The sequence below is a fragment of the Eubalaena glacialis genome, chromosome 10, assembly GCF_028564815.1.
Source record: "Eubalaena glacialis isolate mEubGla1 chromosome 10, mEubGla1.1.hap2.+ XY, whole genome shotgun sequence".
Lineage (NCBI taxonomy): Eukaryota > Metazoa > Chordata > Mammalia > Artiodactyla > Balaenidae > Eubalaena > Eubalaena glacialis.
Genome location: NC_083725.1, coordinates 43,376,205 through 43,392,585, shown reverse-complemented (window position 1 = coordinate 43,392,585; position 16,381 = coordinate 43,376,205). Strand labels below are relative to the sequence as shown.

Here is a 16,381-nt window from a genome sequence, read left to right as displayed (position 1 = left end):
AAAGAAGATTGGTGTGGACGACAGAAAAAACAGAGAGCCAACATACAGATTATTATTAGGGACTATGAAAAAGAGAAAGAAGACATGAAACAGAAAAAAGTATTTGAAAGTAATATTAAGAGAATACTTTGCTACCATATAAGAAGACTTGAATTTTCAGATCAAAAGGGGCTTACTTTGTTTCAAGAAAATTAATAGATTAAGTGAGAGCTAAATCTTGATGAAGTTACTGAAAATCAAGGATTAAGAAACACATTCAGGCAAAAGAAGCAGGTCTCAACATAGGACAATAAACTGGAATGTCAGATTTATTTTCAGTTAAATTAGAAGCCTACAGACAATGGCATTATATGCCCAGGAATGGGATTGATGGATCACCTAGTGGCTTTAAGTTTTTTAAAAAACCTCCATACCGTTTTCCATAGTGACTGTACCAATTTACATTCCAACCAACAGAGTAAGAGGGTTCCCTTTCCTCCACACCCTCTCCAGCATTTATTATTTGTAGACTTTTTGATGATAGCCTTCTGACCAGTATGAAGTGATATCTCTTTGTGGCTCTGATGTGCATTTCTCTAATAATTAGCAATGTTGAGAATCTTTTTATGTGCTTGTTGGCCATCACGGAGAAACGTCTATTTAGGTCTTCTGCCCATTTTTTGATTGGATTTTTTTTTTGATATTGAGTTATATGAGCTGATTGTATATTTTGGATATTAAGCTCTTGTCAGAAGATAAAAACTCTAATTTGAAAAAAATCCATGCACCCCAATGTTCATAGCAGCACTATTTACAACAGCCAAAACATGGAAGCAGACTAAATGTCCTTCAACAGATGAATGGATAAAGAAGATGTGGTATACATATATATATATATATATATATATATATATAGACACACACAATGGAATACTACTCAGCCCTAAAAAGAATGAAATATTGCCATTTGCAGCAATGTGGATGGACCTAGAGAATAGCATACTAATTGAAGTAAGTCGGAGAAAGACAAATATTATATATCACTTAAATGTAGAATCTAAAAAATAATACAAATGAATCTAAATACAAAACAGAAATAGACTTACAGGCACAGAAAACAAGCTTATGGTTATCAAAGGGGAAAGGGAGGGAGAGAGGGATAAATTAGGAGTATGAGATTAACAGACACAAACTACTGTACATAAAATAAATAAGCAACAAGGATTTACTGTGTAGCACAGGGAACTATATTCATCATCTTGTAATAACCTATAATGGAAGATAATCTGAAAAAATACATATAACTGAATCATTTTGCTGTATCACCTGAAACTAACACGATATTGTAAATCAACTACACTTCAATAAAAAAAGACAATGACATTATACACAGATTTGAGGGAGAAGGGCCATATACACATTTTCCATGCTTTAATAGGATTTTAATGAAGATTTGGGAGGCCAAGGGAAGTAGTACACACAGTAAGCATCTCACTTTCACCTCCCTTTTTCACCTCACTTCTCCTACCTCCTTCTCTTCATCTTAAGCCACACAAATTCTCCTCTTTGCCTTTGATGGATAAAATCAGCAAATATCTTTTGTAACCCAGCATGCTCCTGGGGTCACAGCTGTATCCCAAGCAGCTTATCAAAGCACTTCTAAAAATCAAAATAAATAGAACATTCTCCTCTAAAGGAAAAAAACCAAAACAAAAAATCTTCAATTAATGAATATTTTCAATCATTCAGAAAATTTTTCTCCCATGTGAAAACATATACCATTTCTTTCAGATTATGTTCCCATGGGAAACATGGTTTGAGAACATAAGTATATACAATAACTATTTAATAATTATTATGTTAACTAAATACCTCTAGTAGCTATGACTGTGTAAATTAATTTCAATTCCAAGATACCCGCACTGATTTTTCAATGCTTCTTGCAAATAAATAATGAAACACTTTTAGAAGATACAAGAATCTGTTTTGCATTAGTTAAACCTTTAGTCTGCCAATGATAGAGTTTGTATTAAATGATGTTATGAATAAAGGATATTTTAAGCTACCACTAAGAAATCTTTATATGCCAGCCACTGTGCTGTATGCTTTAGATGTATCATTTTATGTACCCTCATAATAACTCTCATTATGTGGTCATAATAGAAAAGAAAATAAAGATGTATAAAGAGATGTCTGTGCCTGAGGTCCAGCAGCTATTAGTGGGGAAGTTAAAATCAAACCCCACTTGTTCTGACTCTATACTCTTACTCTTTGTTACTATGTTATACTATCTCTTAGAGGTGTTTTGAAAATCCTTTTCTAACTGTTGATAAAATTAAAAATTTTAAGGTGGAGTTAATGTATTTGATTAGAATTGGCATAAAATTTTATATAAACTTCTCTTATTGGAAATGTAGAAAATTAAATAACATAAATATTCTCCAGAACACCTAAAAATGATGGCTAAAACATAACCAACATTATTTTAAATGCATATCTAAGCTCCTCAAAAAGTCAGCAAAACATCAAGGAGTCCAAAATGAAGAATATCTTTATCCACTGACAAAGGGACATGAAAAGGAAGCATGTCTGTTTCATCCTTGGCTCAGTATGTGAAAAAATTCTCCTTTGATCATTCTTAATCATAGGCCTCCCTCACCCAGATATGCAGCTTGAAATTATTCTACCTGCAAGGTATGGGAAACCTAGAGGCAAAAAGTGAATATGAAAAGTGGTCCTTCACTGATGAAATCCCTACGGTAACTGGAAAAATAAAATGAAAATTCTCTCTGGAGAGAAACTCCCTCAATTAAGGCCACACAGGTTTTTACAAAAAATTAAACTCTGCCAAACATGAGTTTATAACCACATTAAAATCACAAAGGACACAATGAGTGAGAAGTAGCAGAAAGAATGAATAGTGTTCTCGATTTGACTCATACTGGCTTGTGAAAACTTATTGTTAAGTGTTCAGGAATTTTGAGAGTCAGTTGTTTAAACCATTGGCAGCCTGAAATTTACTACAGGTGAGTATTTACACAGAATCATTGGGAAACCCTATAAATGATCAGGGATATTTTTAAACCACCACACCAGAATGGCATAATCAGATCATGAGTTATGAGACCTTGAAATTATTGAATACAAATATTTGCAATAGGTATTTTATAATTATTAAAGATATATGATAAGGGATGAAAACACAAGAAATGGAAAAGCTAGTAAAAAGAAATAGACAAATTTATAAAAGAACCGAGTAGAATGTTTAAAAAAACTACCATCACTAAAATGAAAGAATGGTGAACTGGAAGACAGAACTGATGAAATTACACAGAATATAGCGTAGAAAGATAATGATACAGGAAATGTTAGGAAGGATAAAGAGATATGGAAGATAAATGTGCTAGTCTAATATATATGTCTAACAGGTGGTCTGGAGAGAGGAAGAGGCAATGAGGAGGGAAGCAATATTTGAAGAATACTAGGATGGTTTTGATGCTCCCGGAATTTATAAAAGACATTAATGCTCAGATTTAGAAATCGCAATGATTTCCAAGTAGAACAAATAAAACTAAATTTATAACTAGTTATGTTACAGTGAAATTGAAGAACCGAGTACAAAAAACATTTTCTACAAATATAGAGAAAATATTACCTCAAAGAAACAAATATTAGATATACAGGAGAATTCTCGGAAAAATGATACAAGCTGGAAGACAGTAGACTGACACTGTTAAGGTGTAGAGGGAAAAAAAAGTCAATGCCAAATTTTATAACCAGCAAAATTATTATTCAAAAATAAAACTGAAATAAAGATATTTTCTGTGGAAAAAATGACTTTAACAAATTCCCACAGAAGAAATAAAAAGTTTATTTCAAAAATAAAGAAACTGAATGAAGCACTAAGTTAGGAAAAAAAAATCGAGCAAATAGTTAAACATGTACGTAAATCTATTAGACTGAATAAAATAATAATGAGTATTATTTCTAGATCATGTTCTGAAATGAGTGCTGTTTACTTTGCCATGGCCTCTCTTTCTGCTATTTTTTTTATTTCTGGCAAAAATATTTTCTATTGAATGGAGACATAAAGTGCTCATGAGATAATGCTGGACCTGTTGCAGAGAAGCAAAAGAAGAATATTACGTTGGAAACTGAAATGTAAGTTTTATGGCAGCCAGAAAGCTTTCTGAGAATCAAATGGGGAAATAGAGGGTAAAGCTCAGCAGACAATTAGTAATAGTGCAAATCCTTTGACATTATGAGAATCAGAATAAGCATCACTGTAGTTAGGGTGAATTTACAGGCAACTATCCCAACATTAGGTTATGTCTAGATACATGTTGTTACTTTGGATTAGCAAAAGGATGATGTTGCTGATATCAGTTCACTGGGACTATGCTCTCACAACCCCTTACAGCACTGACTTAGCTTGCTTTCCCTTTTTCAGAATCTAATTCTAGTTCCCATATCAAAATACTTGAAAAAATACTAGAGAATAGGAGCTATAAAATTAAAATAGGTACTTGCCAACAAGTATATTAGAGTTGTTTTTAAAAGAGTAAACACCTCCATCTTTCAAACAAATCAGACTGCAAATGGAAGGGCATCTTTGTACCCTTCAATCCTGACTTTTTCTGTGTCTAGAAAATAGTAGATACTGATAGATACAATTGAACAGTTCAGGCTGGCAGCCATAAAAGCAGTCCCTGAAAACTCCCATAAAACTTTAAGCAAAGAAGTGAGAATAAATACTCTAAGGAATATCCTTATCGAGTGCGTATGGGATGGCGTTTAGGGTGAACAATCAGACAGTGACCAAAATACATTATTTAGCTGCAGGTTTCAATGCAGTAAAGTGGGGGAGCAGTGTGAGAGATACTGTCTCTGGCGGGTGCTGATGCAAACACGAGGGGCTGGGTGGAAAAGGAGGTGCTCATAAGAGGAAGACCAGGAGAGTTCTAAAGAGATAGGTGGCAGGCATCACCCACAGCAATTCCTTCATTAGAGAAGGCAGATTTCATTTTTTATAGTAATTAAAGGCAGAGAGTAGGCACCTATACTTCCAGAAAAGGTGGTGTTAAGTGTCCCAAATTCAAGAATTTTGGAATTCTTCAGAAAAGAAATTGAGGCTTTGTTGGCTTCAAGTGTAGGAGGAGGAAAAAGAAAAAGAAAAGAAACCCAACTTTACCACACAACCTGTACTCTGCAGCCCAGAAAGTTATTATCTTTGCCCAGAGAATGAGGCCAATCTAGGTGTAGGAGGAGGTAAGAGAGAAACTGCTTTCTAACATAACCTTTTAAAATTTGAGGATAAGGCTCTCTACCAACAAAACAAAACAAAACAAAAACAAACCTATAAAAATAGTCTCCAGCTTTAAAAAAAATCAGCAAATATAACTATGCATTTAATCACTCCTTTATGTAGAAAGCTACTTATTTTTGAAAGAGCTAATTATTTTATAATAGTTTAGCATTTTTACCACAAATGCAAAATACAGAGCTGTATTCATTTCAGAAAAACATTTTTCTGAGTCATTACACAAAATGTTTTCTAAAGGAAATAAGTTAGAAGCAGAACACCTAAATTAGAAGATATATTACCATCCCTTAGAGTGAACTATCTTCCCTACTCAGTACTGTACAGCAATGAACAAAATGCAAAAGTTCACTGTGACCTGGTGAAGGTAAGGGAAGTGAGTCATTAAAAACAAGAATCATATGCAACTAAGAGACCAAATAACTCAAACAGAATTCTCATAATCAGAACATAGCTGCTGAAGCAAATAAGAACGATCTGCAAATCTATGTCATGACATGTCAAAAACATTAATATTTCTGATCTCTGATATTCTACCATAAGATTATTAACTCTTTTAAAAGTTTTTCAATGTTCTCTCTCTTTTTTTAATGAGATAAAATAGACATATAACATTACATTAGTTTTAGACGTACCACATGATGATTCATTATTTGTGGAACTATTTTTTTTGTGATGAGAACTTTTAAGATCTACTCTCTTAGAATCTTTCAAATATACAATACAGTATTATTAGCTATAGTCACCAAGCTGTACATTACATATCCATAACTTATTTATTTCATAACTGGAAGTTTGTACCTTTTGGCCATTTTCATTCATTTCACCCTCCCCCATCCCTTGCCTCTGGCATCAAACAATTTGTCCTCTGTATCTTTGAGCTCATTTTTTTTTAGGGTCCACATATAAGTGAGATTACACAGTATTTGTCTTTCTCTGTCTGACTTATTTCACTTAGAATAATGCCCTTAAGTCCCATCCCATCCATGTTGCCAAAAATGGTAAGATTCCACTTTTTTATTGTTTTTTTTTTTTTTAATTGTTGAATAATGTTCCATTGTATATATATAATATACACCACATATTCTTTATCCATTCACCCACCAGTGGACACTTTAGGTTGTTTCCATGTTGTAGCTATTGTAAATAATGTTGCAATGAAAAGGCAACTACCTGAATGGGAGAAAATATTTGCAAATCATGTATCCAATTAAAAAATAGGTAGAGGATCTGAATAGGCATTTTTCCAAAGAAGACATACAGATGGCCACGAAAAGGTGCTCAACATCACTAATATCAGGGAAATGAAAATCAAAACCGCAATGAGATATCTCCTTGCACCTGTCAGGACGGCTATCATCAAAAAGACAAGAAATAACAAGTGTTGGTAAGGATATGGAGAAAAGGGAACCTTCATGCACTGTTGGTGGGAATGTAAATTGGTACAGCCACTGTGGAAAACAGTATGAACGTGTTCAAATAAACTAAAATAGAACTACCATATTATCCAGCAATGCCACTTCTGGGTATTTACCTGAAGAAAATAAAAATACTTACTCGAAAAGATATATGCACTCCTATGTTCATTGCAGCATTATTTACAATAGTCAATGTTCTCTTCTGTTTCATCTTTTGTTATTCAAATGGACTCTATTAGAAATGAGACACCTAAGAAAAGTGACAAACATGAAGAAGGAAAGAAAAAAGGAAAGATGGAAGGAAACAAGGGAGGAAGAGAACATGGGCTCTACTTTCAGTAGTGTATAGGCAATTATTACTTCGGTGAAACTCTTCTAATTATTGAAGAATTGAACCTTAAGCAACTCTTATCATCTTTTAAAATAAGTTGTAATTCTCAGTAGACCACAAGTACACCCCCCTTACTCCAGAAATTTATTACAGGACTAGCAATTAGAATCTAATCCAATAAATTGACTACCTTCTTCCTGGTTTCCATGAGTTGGGTTACTGACTTCCAGACTCTTACCACTGACTATCCCAGGAAGAACAACATCAGGACTGCAACATATCAGGGTGTGCTGCCAGCTTCCTTCTAATAAACCTCTGTGCAAACCTACTTACGAAATAATTAAATGCACCACTATGCTATTTCTCAGTGTGTGATGCTGACCACAGGATTGTAAAGGTTATCTGATGGAAAAAAAAAAGAGGCAAAGAATTTTGATATATAGCTAATTCCCAGGGGTAAGAACTCATGGTTTTAAGTGTTAGATACCATTATGAATAAACCTTTTAAGCATCACTTTAAAAGAACAATTTAGAGGGCCAACAAAAGCCAACAATTTGGAAGAAGTGTAACTTAAGGAGACTTATTCTACCAGGTATCAATATGTAGCTTGATACCTGTAATATTTCAGAGTGTGTGGTAGTGGTGCAGGTATATACAATGGAACAGAACAGAGAAGCCAGGAAGAAAAGCAAACACATACGGAAATTAGACATATAACAGAAATGGATTACAAATTCCAGTGGAATTTGTAATTGGAGTACTGTCAAAAAAATATTACAATCACTTTTTATATTTTTAGTAAGAAAATAAAAAGAAATTAAGCATCACTAATATATAATTTGATAGTAGCACATATGTATAATTTACTTATAAATAGACCTGAGTTGGGGGTGAAGGCTGAGAACATTTTTACTTCTACAGGAGTGCACTATCAAAAACATATTGAAGACCATGTGTCAATAAATGTGCTCTGGCAACTGGTTATCCATATAGAAAATAAGGTTTTATTCTTGCCTCCCTACCTAAGAAGATACTTGTAGGTAGGTTAAGGACATGAGTGTAAAAAACAGACTTATAAGATTTTAGATGATTTTTAGTAGATTATCTATACGATTTCAGGGTTAAGAGATATAAAGGGAGAATACTGACACATGTGATTATATAAAAATTAGAAAAAAGACATCATAAATAAGGCAAAAACCTAAGACATAGATTGCAAAGGACTAGTAGAGAGTACAGAGGTAAGTTGTATGGATCAATAAGAAAAAAGACAAACAATCCAGTTGTAAAATGGCCAATAAATATGAACAGCTAATTCATGGAACAGGAAATATAAATGGCCAATAAAGATAGCAATATTTGCCTTCACCACTAATCCAGGACACAAAAATTAAACTGAAATTGGATACCAATTTTATGACCATCGAATTAGAAAAATTTTAAAGTCTGAAAATACCAAGTACAGGTAAGGATGCATAATAACAAGAACTCTCAAACGTTGATGGAAGCAAAGACTCTAGAGGGTAATTTGGTGATTAGGTAACATTTAGTAAGTTTGAAGGTACATAATATCTTAGTGAACCAGACTTAATTCCTTTCTAGATACACAGCCTAGAGAACTTCTCAAATATATGCATAAAGATACAGGTACAAGAAAGTTTATTGCTACATATTTTATAATTATGAAAAATTAGAAATAAATATCCATTAACAGAAGAAAGTGAAAAGCACCATGGAATGTTTGTACAATGAAGTATCATAGAGAAGTTAAAATGTAACCCTAGTTACATGTACAAATATGAACAAATCTCAAAAACACAACATGGAGTGAAAAAGCAAATTGAAGAAGTACATGTACAGTGTAATGCCATGTATATAAAGTTTAGAAATATTCAATACTGTACTGCATTACTCAAGAATTCATATACAAGAATTACGAGTATGAATATGTTGAGCAATAATTCAGCATATTGGTTATCTGTGAATAAGAAATGAACTTAATGGGTTTAGGGAAGGACAAATCAGAAGTTTCAAAATGCCTGTAATGTCTTATTCCTTATAAAATACAACAAAAATGAAGAAAATATGAAAAATGATCTGATATTAAAAATTTAGTGATGGACACATAGGTGTTTATTCATTTAATATTTTGGTAGGCTTGATATATTCCACAATTAAATAATACAGCAAGTGTTTATTTTATGGGGAATCACCAAAAAAAAACTCTTACAGGACAATCATTAAAACTGTTATATTATATGAATAGGTATTTGTGTCAGGATAGATTTCCAATTATATTATTATTATTACCGTATATGAATTCAAGAAGTGCTACATATCAAACATTTTAGATAAAATGCTGATGAACTCTGGAAAATGATTAGCTGACTTAAAAAATGGCTCTACTGGAGCAAAGGTCCTGCTGCCAAAGGTTTGTGAAATTAGTTGGAATAAAATTGTTTATAAAATGTGAGAGTAGAAAAGCAATACCTCTAAATCAATAGATTTTTGTATGTAATTTAAATATTTGTGTTTAACTAAAATAATAAATGAAATATTATATAAGTAAACACTTGATTATTTCAGCTACATTCCCAGAAGTTTACGTATTCATTTTGGTCAGGACACATCTGCATCTTCTAATTGGAAAAATGGGGGACTTGCCCTGTGGTCCAGATAGCCTGGGACAGTATCAGTTTACATCTGTTATACCAGTTTAATTATTCCTATGCTCCATTTTATTCTCAGCTGTATCCTGATTTGAATGATAAATTTTATGGTCACCAGCAATAAAAGGTAGTTTACTGATTGAAATAAATTATGCAAGGGGAGAAAAATCCATAAGATTTCAGGAGAACTGAGGCACAGGATGGTAACAGAGAACCTTGCGAACGTGATGGGAACACAAGAAAATTAAGGACAATATGCTCATATTTCTGCCTATTTCTCTTTCTAATCTCTGAGGCTGGGGCTGAAGTCAATTACAACAGCTCTGTGGTCTTGCTGCTGACCCTGCTCTGATGCTACTTTAGACTATGTCCCTGGAATGGACATCCTCCCCTTTCATCCCAGTTCTGAGTCTTCTCTGAAGTTCTCTTCTCCTTGTTACTCTATTTCTTACTGAGCATCTGTCTTGTTGATGGCTGGAACCCAAGTTTCTCTTCTGAACAAACCCAGGTTTCTCAGTGGCTGGGTGTCTCATCATTTTTACTTTGGTCCATCTTAAATCACTTTTCCATTATAACAGTAAGACCATTAAAATAAATGCAATCATGGAATGGAAGACTGCTTCAAGGGCTAGCACCCTTCCTCAAAGTGCAAAACACTACATTAGACCATATCCCCTTTGCCTCCTCCAAACACTCTTTCTTGTGTCCTGGAAATGACTACAGTTGGACTTCATGTTCAAGAATGTATAGATACCTGTACTTCAAATGACTTCAAAATAATAGTCACAAATCTTTAGTGAGCACTTCTTAAACAAGTACTTTGGTGGTAAAACACCAAAACGAAATTCCTGCTTGCAAACAACTCAATCTTGGATTAGGAGAAAATCCTTGAATGGGATACCAGTAAACAGTTATAAAGCAATGAGGTGAGTACTATAACGAGGGTATACAAGAAGCTATGGGAAGACAGTGAATTCTTGGTGCCTCATGTGGGCTGGGGTAGGGTGGCTGGGTCTCATGACTTCCACTTTGGTCAACCTTGCATTGCAAGGGTAAGAATGCTGAAGTAAGTACAATCAGGGCAAGGTCCAATCCAGGCTGGCTCAAGGGCTTTCAGCATCCCCAGATATGAAAAGCACTACTTTGAACTGTGTCCCCACAAAACCCCTGCCCCTGCACTGACTGGGGTGATGGGAAGATTTCAAAAATCGTGACACTTGAACTTAATATGAAGGATATGTAACAGTTCACAAGGAGTGAAAGGAGAATGGTGCAGGAAAAAGTCAAATGTGTGCAAAGACTGGTGAAAGTTGGTGACTGGAGTGTCGGGTTCCCCAAGGATTGGTGGGAGTAGGGCTTAGAAAAAGAGAGAGCAGTTGCTAGGTGATGAAAGGGCCCATGTGCTGCATTTAGAAATCTGGGCTTTATCCCATGGTTGGTCCACAGATGGTTTATTAGAAAGATCACTAGTTCCACTGCATACAGAATAGAGTTCAAACTCCAGATCCCAGCTGGCCCAAGATAGCTTTCAAGCTTCATTTCTTGCTGTTCCCAGTAAACAGGTGACTTTCCAGAAGAATCATCACTGGAATGCATCGTTTTTCACTGTAAATACCTTTCTCCTTTTCCACTTATAAAGTTTCTATTCACTCTTTGAAAGCCTCCTCTCTGAAGCTTTTGCCAACTCCCTCAGATAGAATTAATTCATTCTTTTGCTCTACTTGCATAGTAATGTTTGGAACTTCTCTTAAATCACCTACTCTTCTGTTTGATAATTATTTTATTACGGATTAGACTGTATCATGTTCACAGGCAGCAAAGACACAACTAAGCAGGGTGCTTAACACAGTGGGCATTCAAAACATATTGGTCTCATACACTCCTTCTCAGAAGGTAACACATACCATTTACGGTACATGATCTGTGTTAGGTGGTATACTGAATATATATTTAAATAGTTATGAATTTTTTAAACCTGTGTTAGGAAAATTATAACTACAACATCCAACTCAGGATTTCAGAGACATTATTGCTTTAGGAAATGACTAAATAAAATGAAAATATTAATCAGAGTAAAGGGCTCAGGAGTGATTCTCCTCCCTGATACTCCCCATTAACTGACCCTGCTTAATACATTCCACAGCACTTATCATCATTTGACATATATATTTATTGCTCCTCCCCCCAGAGTGTAAGCTCCATGAAGACAGGGATTTGGTCCATTTTGTGTGCTGCTAACACTGCCAGAACTTAAAATAGTACCCGGTAAGTGTGAGTGTGCAATATCTAGTTACTTAAAGAGAATGGGGGAGGGAAATAGAAAGGGAGGGGTTGATAGAGAGAGGAAGGGATGGAGATTAATGTACTTAACCAATTCATGGAGTCAGTTTTTGAGCTGGAAGGGACTTCATTGTTCTCATTTTATAGACAAAGAGACTGATGCTCAGAAAGGGTTGGTGACTTACTCAAGACCGCATAGGCAGTGAGTAGCAGAGCCTAAACTCCAACCATGTCACTTAATGAGAGGTTGGTGAACATCCCATAACATCTTCTTATAGGCAATACAGACAAATGGAGGTTTACTACTTCTCTATAACAAACTTCAACATGCTGGAAATCCACAGCATTAATGAGATGGTATTGATGGCTTCATCCAGACACCAATAATCAAGACAGAAATAAGAAAACTAGGATTTTCTGACCCACCGTCTTATAATGTAAATATCAGACAGTACGTTATTGATGAAAACATCATCATTACCTCCAAGAACCATGCCAGCCTGACAGCACTTTCTAAGGCGACATGCTGGGCAGTTTTTTCTGCGGATTTTATCAACAATGCAGTCGTTTCTTCCAGCACATAAGTAGTTATGCTGCCCTAAAAAACAAAAAAGTAAAAATTATTTTTATAATATCTAAAGACTGCTGGAAAGTTTATGCAGTGACAACTGAAAAAGAGGAGAGGTGCACATTAGCAAGTGCATGACTGTCTCAGCCAGCCTCTTGCTTGCATAGCTGAATGCTGGTAATGCTCCAAACTTGCTCAATACTTTACCCATGCCTCCAGGAGCCTAAATGAGGGGAAATACAGCTTAGAAACGAATTCTAGGACTCCTTTAAAAATATTTTGTATAAAATTTCTGTGCATCTTACTAATGGCGTCAGCATCAGAATGCTCTTAGATCATTGTTATTTACAGATTAGCTATATGTGGCTGATAAGCATTAGTGTGTTAAGATAGGCAAGTTCTAGTAAAACCTTTTCTTTTTGACATATAAACCTTCAAGAAAACAGATATAGACAATTAAAGAAGTCTCTGTAATAGGCTTTTTATAAAACCTATGTGTTTAATTCTTGAAATCCTGGAGCTAGCTCACTCTTAAAGGATCTCATGAATTAGAAGAGCATGTAAAAAAAATGTCATTAACTGTACTGACTTTATTGTCTGGTTTATTTTGGCTACAAATTAGAAAACAGGATAATAGAAATAATGACAAAGGGAGAAAAATTTAAAACAGTGAGAAGAATTCAATTAAGAAGAGGACAGAAGAATTACAAAAAAATAAGGGTAAAACGTGATCCTGGGGTCATTTTGTGTAGAGGAAACCACTTATACCCTTCAAAAAGTCTGGAATAAGAATTTAATATTCAACAATGATGATTATTTAAACCAAAAATATGTTATATTTAATAAGGCATGGAGCAATCTAACTTACTTAGCTTAAACAAAAATGAAAAAAAATTTTCAGCTTAAACATGTAAATATTTATTAACTAGAAAATTTACTGCTTTGGCACTTCTTATTTTCCAATAAATTCCTATGAAACAGACTGTGAGACTTTTAACATCATCAGCATACTTAAACATAAAAAATAATTTTAAAAATTATGGAATTTTCCTATATATTTTATATTACTCGACATTAAAATCAGATCCACTCTTTTGGCCAAAGTTTGTAGTACAGGAACACAGAGGTACCTTAAATGTGTGCTTAACTGAGCAGGGAAAAGGTTATGCTCCAACGGCGAATGGCAAAAAGGCCATGTCTATGGGATAGCTAATAACAACATGGTTCTTGACCTGGGGCATTTTTGGATAAGAACAGATAGTCTTTTCTTAAAAATGTATTCCTCCACAAACTTATATTCATGTACTCTCACATACTAGTGTTCATTCTCTTGTTTAGGAGTCCTGGGCGTTGAGCTTTCCTCCTAATAAAGGGCAGTTACGAAGCTTCACATCCATGCCCACTAGATGAGCCGAATGTACTGCATGCTACTTTCCGATCTAACTACGGTTTAATTTTTTTCCACAAGTTATATTTGCAGGCTGCAGGAGTGAGTGTGGAAGTAAAAGTGCGTGTAAGTTTATCTATCTATTTATCTATTGATCTATCATCATTTATCTAGACTCTACACTGATTTCTCACAAGAAGAGAGAACAGACAATAGAAAGCAAGATTTTCCGTGCTATCCAGAGAACAAACTTAACAAACAATGTCAGAGATGTAATTGCTGTTTGAAGGGAGGCTGTTCTACTCTCTACTCCTCTGTCATGAATATCCAGAAAAAAATCCTGAACCATCAGCAGCTGCAATGCTGCTGAGTTTTCTCATTTCTCTTTCTTAAATGATTTACAACAGCACCCCTTTCAGTGTTTCAGAGAAAGAGCCCCCATTAGAGGGCACTCAGTCTGTTCCTGAAACCATTCCTTCCTACCTGCTTTCAAATCTTCACCATCCACTTCCCCCTTTCTCTCCTAAAATCTTTATTCTCTCCCCCTCCAATGATGTCCTCCTTTCTCCTCAAGTTTTTCCATTTCAAAAATTCCAGCATCAAGGAAAAAAAAAACTGTCTCACTCTAAAGTCTCCTTGACTTCATCCCTTTCTTTGTCATCTAAGTTGCTGAAAAAGTCATCTATATTTGCAGTCTTTATTCAATTTCCTTTACCCCTCAGCATACTGTAATTTGGCTTATACGTTCACTGTTCTTATAAAGTGGAGTAACATTGTCAAAGCTTTCTTCATTCCTAAATACAGTGAATTCTTCCTTGACTTTCTGTACAATTTGCCGTGGGTGATTTCTCTCCACACTTGTCCCCCATTTTATTTGAAGCATGTCTCTTCTGACCTTTCATCTTCTTTCCAACAGTTCAGTTTAAGTTCCCACTGCCGATCCCTCTTCCTTTGCCTATTCCTTATACGTTGTTATTCCACTGTACACACTAGGTGGGGAGTCTCATCATCTCTGCATGGCTCCAAAATCTCATCCTGAGCTCTGACCTTCCAACTACCTCTCTGTAAGTACCTCAAACTTAAAATATATGAAAAAGAATTCAGTGATTATCTGGTCAAATCGTTCATTTCATAAATTGTATTATCAGAGAAATTTTGTAACAAATTAAGGAAATTCAAAACAGAAAATCATCTACAATCCCATTATCATGCAACTATTTTCATTTTTGTGTTTTCTTCCAGTCTGTCTATACAGACCTAGAAGGTATTTAACATCTATTTGTTAACATTTGTTAAGTAAATATATATACACTTTTACAAAATCCTCATTAATTCAACAAATATTTATTGAGTGTTTATTGAGTATGTCCCAACACTGTTTTTTGAATAATCCCTTTTCCCCACTTAATTGAAATTCCATCTTAACTGCTGATACTGCAGTGCTGAAGAGCAGTTACTGAAGTCAGATTGTTTGTTCAAAGCTCATATATGAAACCTACAATCTGTAAGATAATAATAACAACAACAACAGACAATTACTAAGCACTTACTATGCGCTAGGCACTGTTACAAGCTATTTGCATAGATTAACTCATTTAATCATCACAGCAACCTTGGGAGGTATTATTACTCCCATTTTATAAAATTAACTGAGGCACAGATAAGTTAAGTAACATGCTTAAGGTCACACAACTAGACATTTTAGCTTAATTAACCCAAGAGGTTGTACAGGAAGTTAAGGGTATGAACTTTGGAGCAATACTGCTTAAGTTCAAAATTCAACCTCACTACTTATTAGCTGGGTGACCTACGGCAAGTGAAAGGAAGATAATGTTAGTACCTTGGGCCACATTTAAGGACTAAATGAGCTCATGTAAGAGCTTAGAATAGTCTGGTATATAGCAAGTACTTAATGACTGTCTACTACAATTATGATTATTATCACATCCCTAAATGCCAAATACAGGTAGATCTGTTCTAGATATGACCCAAGAATTTTGTACCTAGCCAAGTTATTCGCTTTTAAAGGCAATTGAAAGACATTCTCAAATATGCGTAAAATCAGGAAATAAGGCCCTGATATACTACTCTTCCTAAAGAGATTCCTAAAGATGTAACCTAGCCAACAATAGATGAGTTACAATAGAGAATGCATGAGAGAAGAAGTCTGGTGTGAAAGGATTGATAACAAGTTCTAAATAAATTGAAATATATATTTAAGTATAAATAAAGAAATTATAGTTACCAAATAGAAGGCAATCCTTATAACTCTTGGGGGCAAAAACGATAAGCATTTCAAGATTTGATGTTTGATGGGAAGGAATATCTCTGGTAATTAAAGCTACCGGCATGAAGTCACTACCTTGAGGAATTGGCATGACTCATATCAACATAGATTCATATAAAGAATGGAATGACTTAACGAAAT

The 16,381-nt window shown here is 34.6% G+C and overlaps 1 protein-coding gene across 2 annotated transcripts in view; it reads right to left on the bottom strand.

The window, feature by feature from the left end:
* Positions 1–16,381, bottom strand: part of PGR (progesterone receptor) — a 98,139-nt gene that overhangs the window by 49,567 nt on the left and 32,191 nt on the right. For both annotated transcript variants that reach the window (XM_061202656.1, XM_061202657.1), the window contains exon 3: positions 12,480–12,596. In XM_061202656.1, the coding sequence (XP_061058639.1) occupies positions 12,480–12,596 (117 nt within the window). The remainder of the gene's footprint in view (positions 1–12,479; positions 12,597–16,381) is intronic.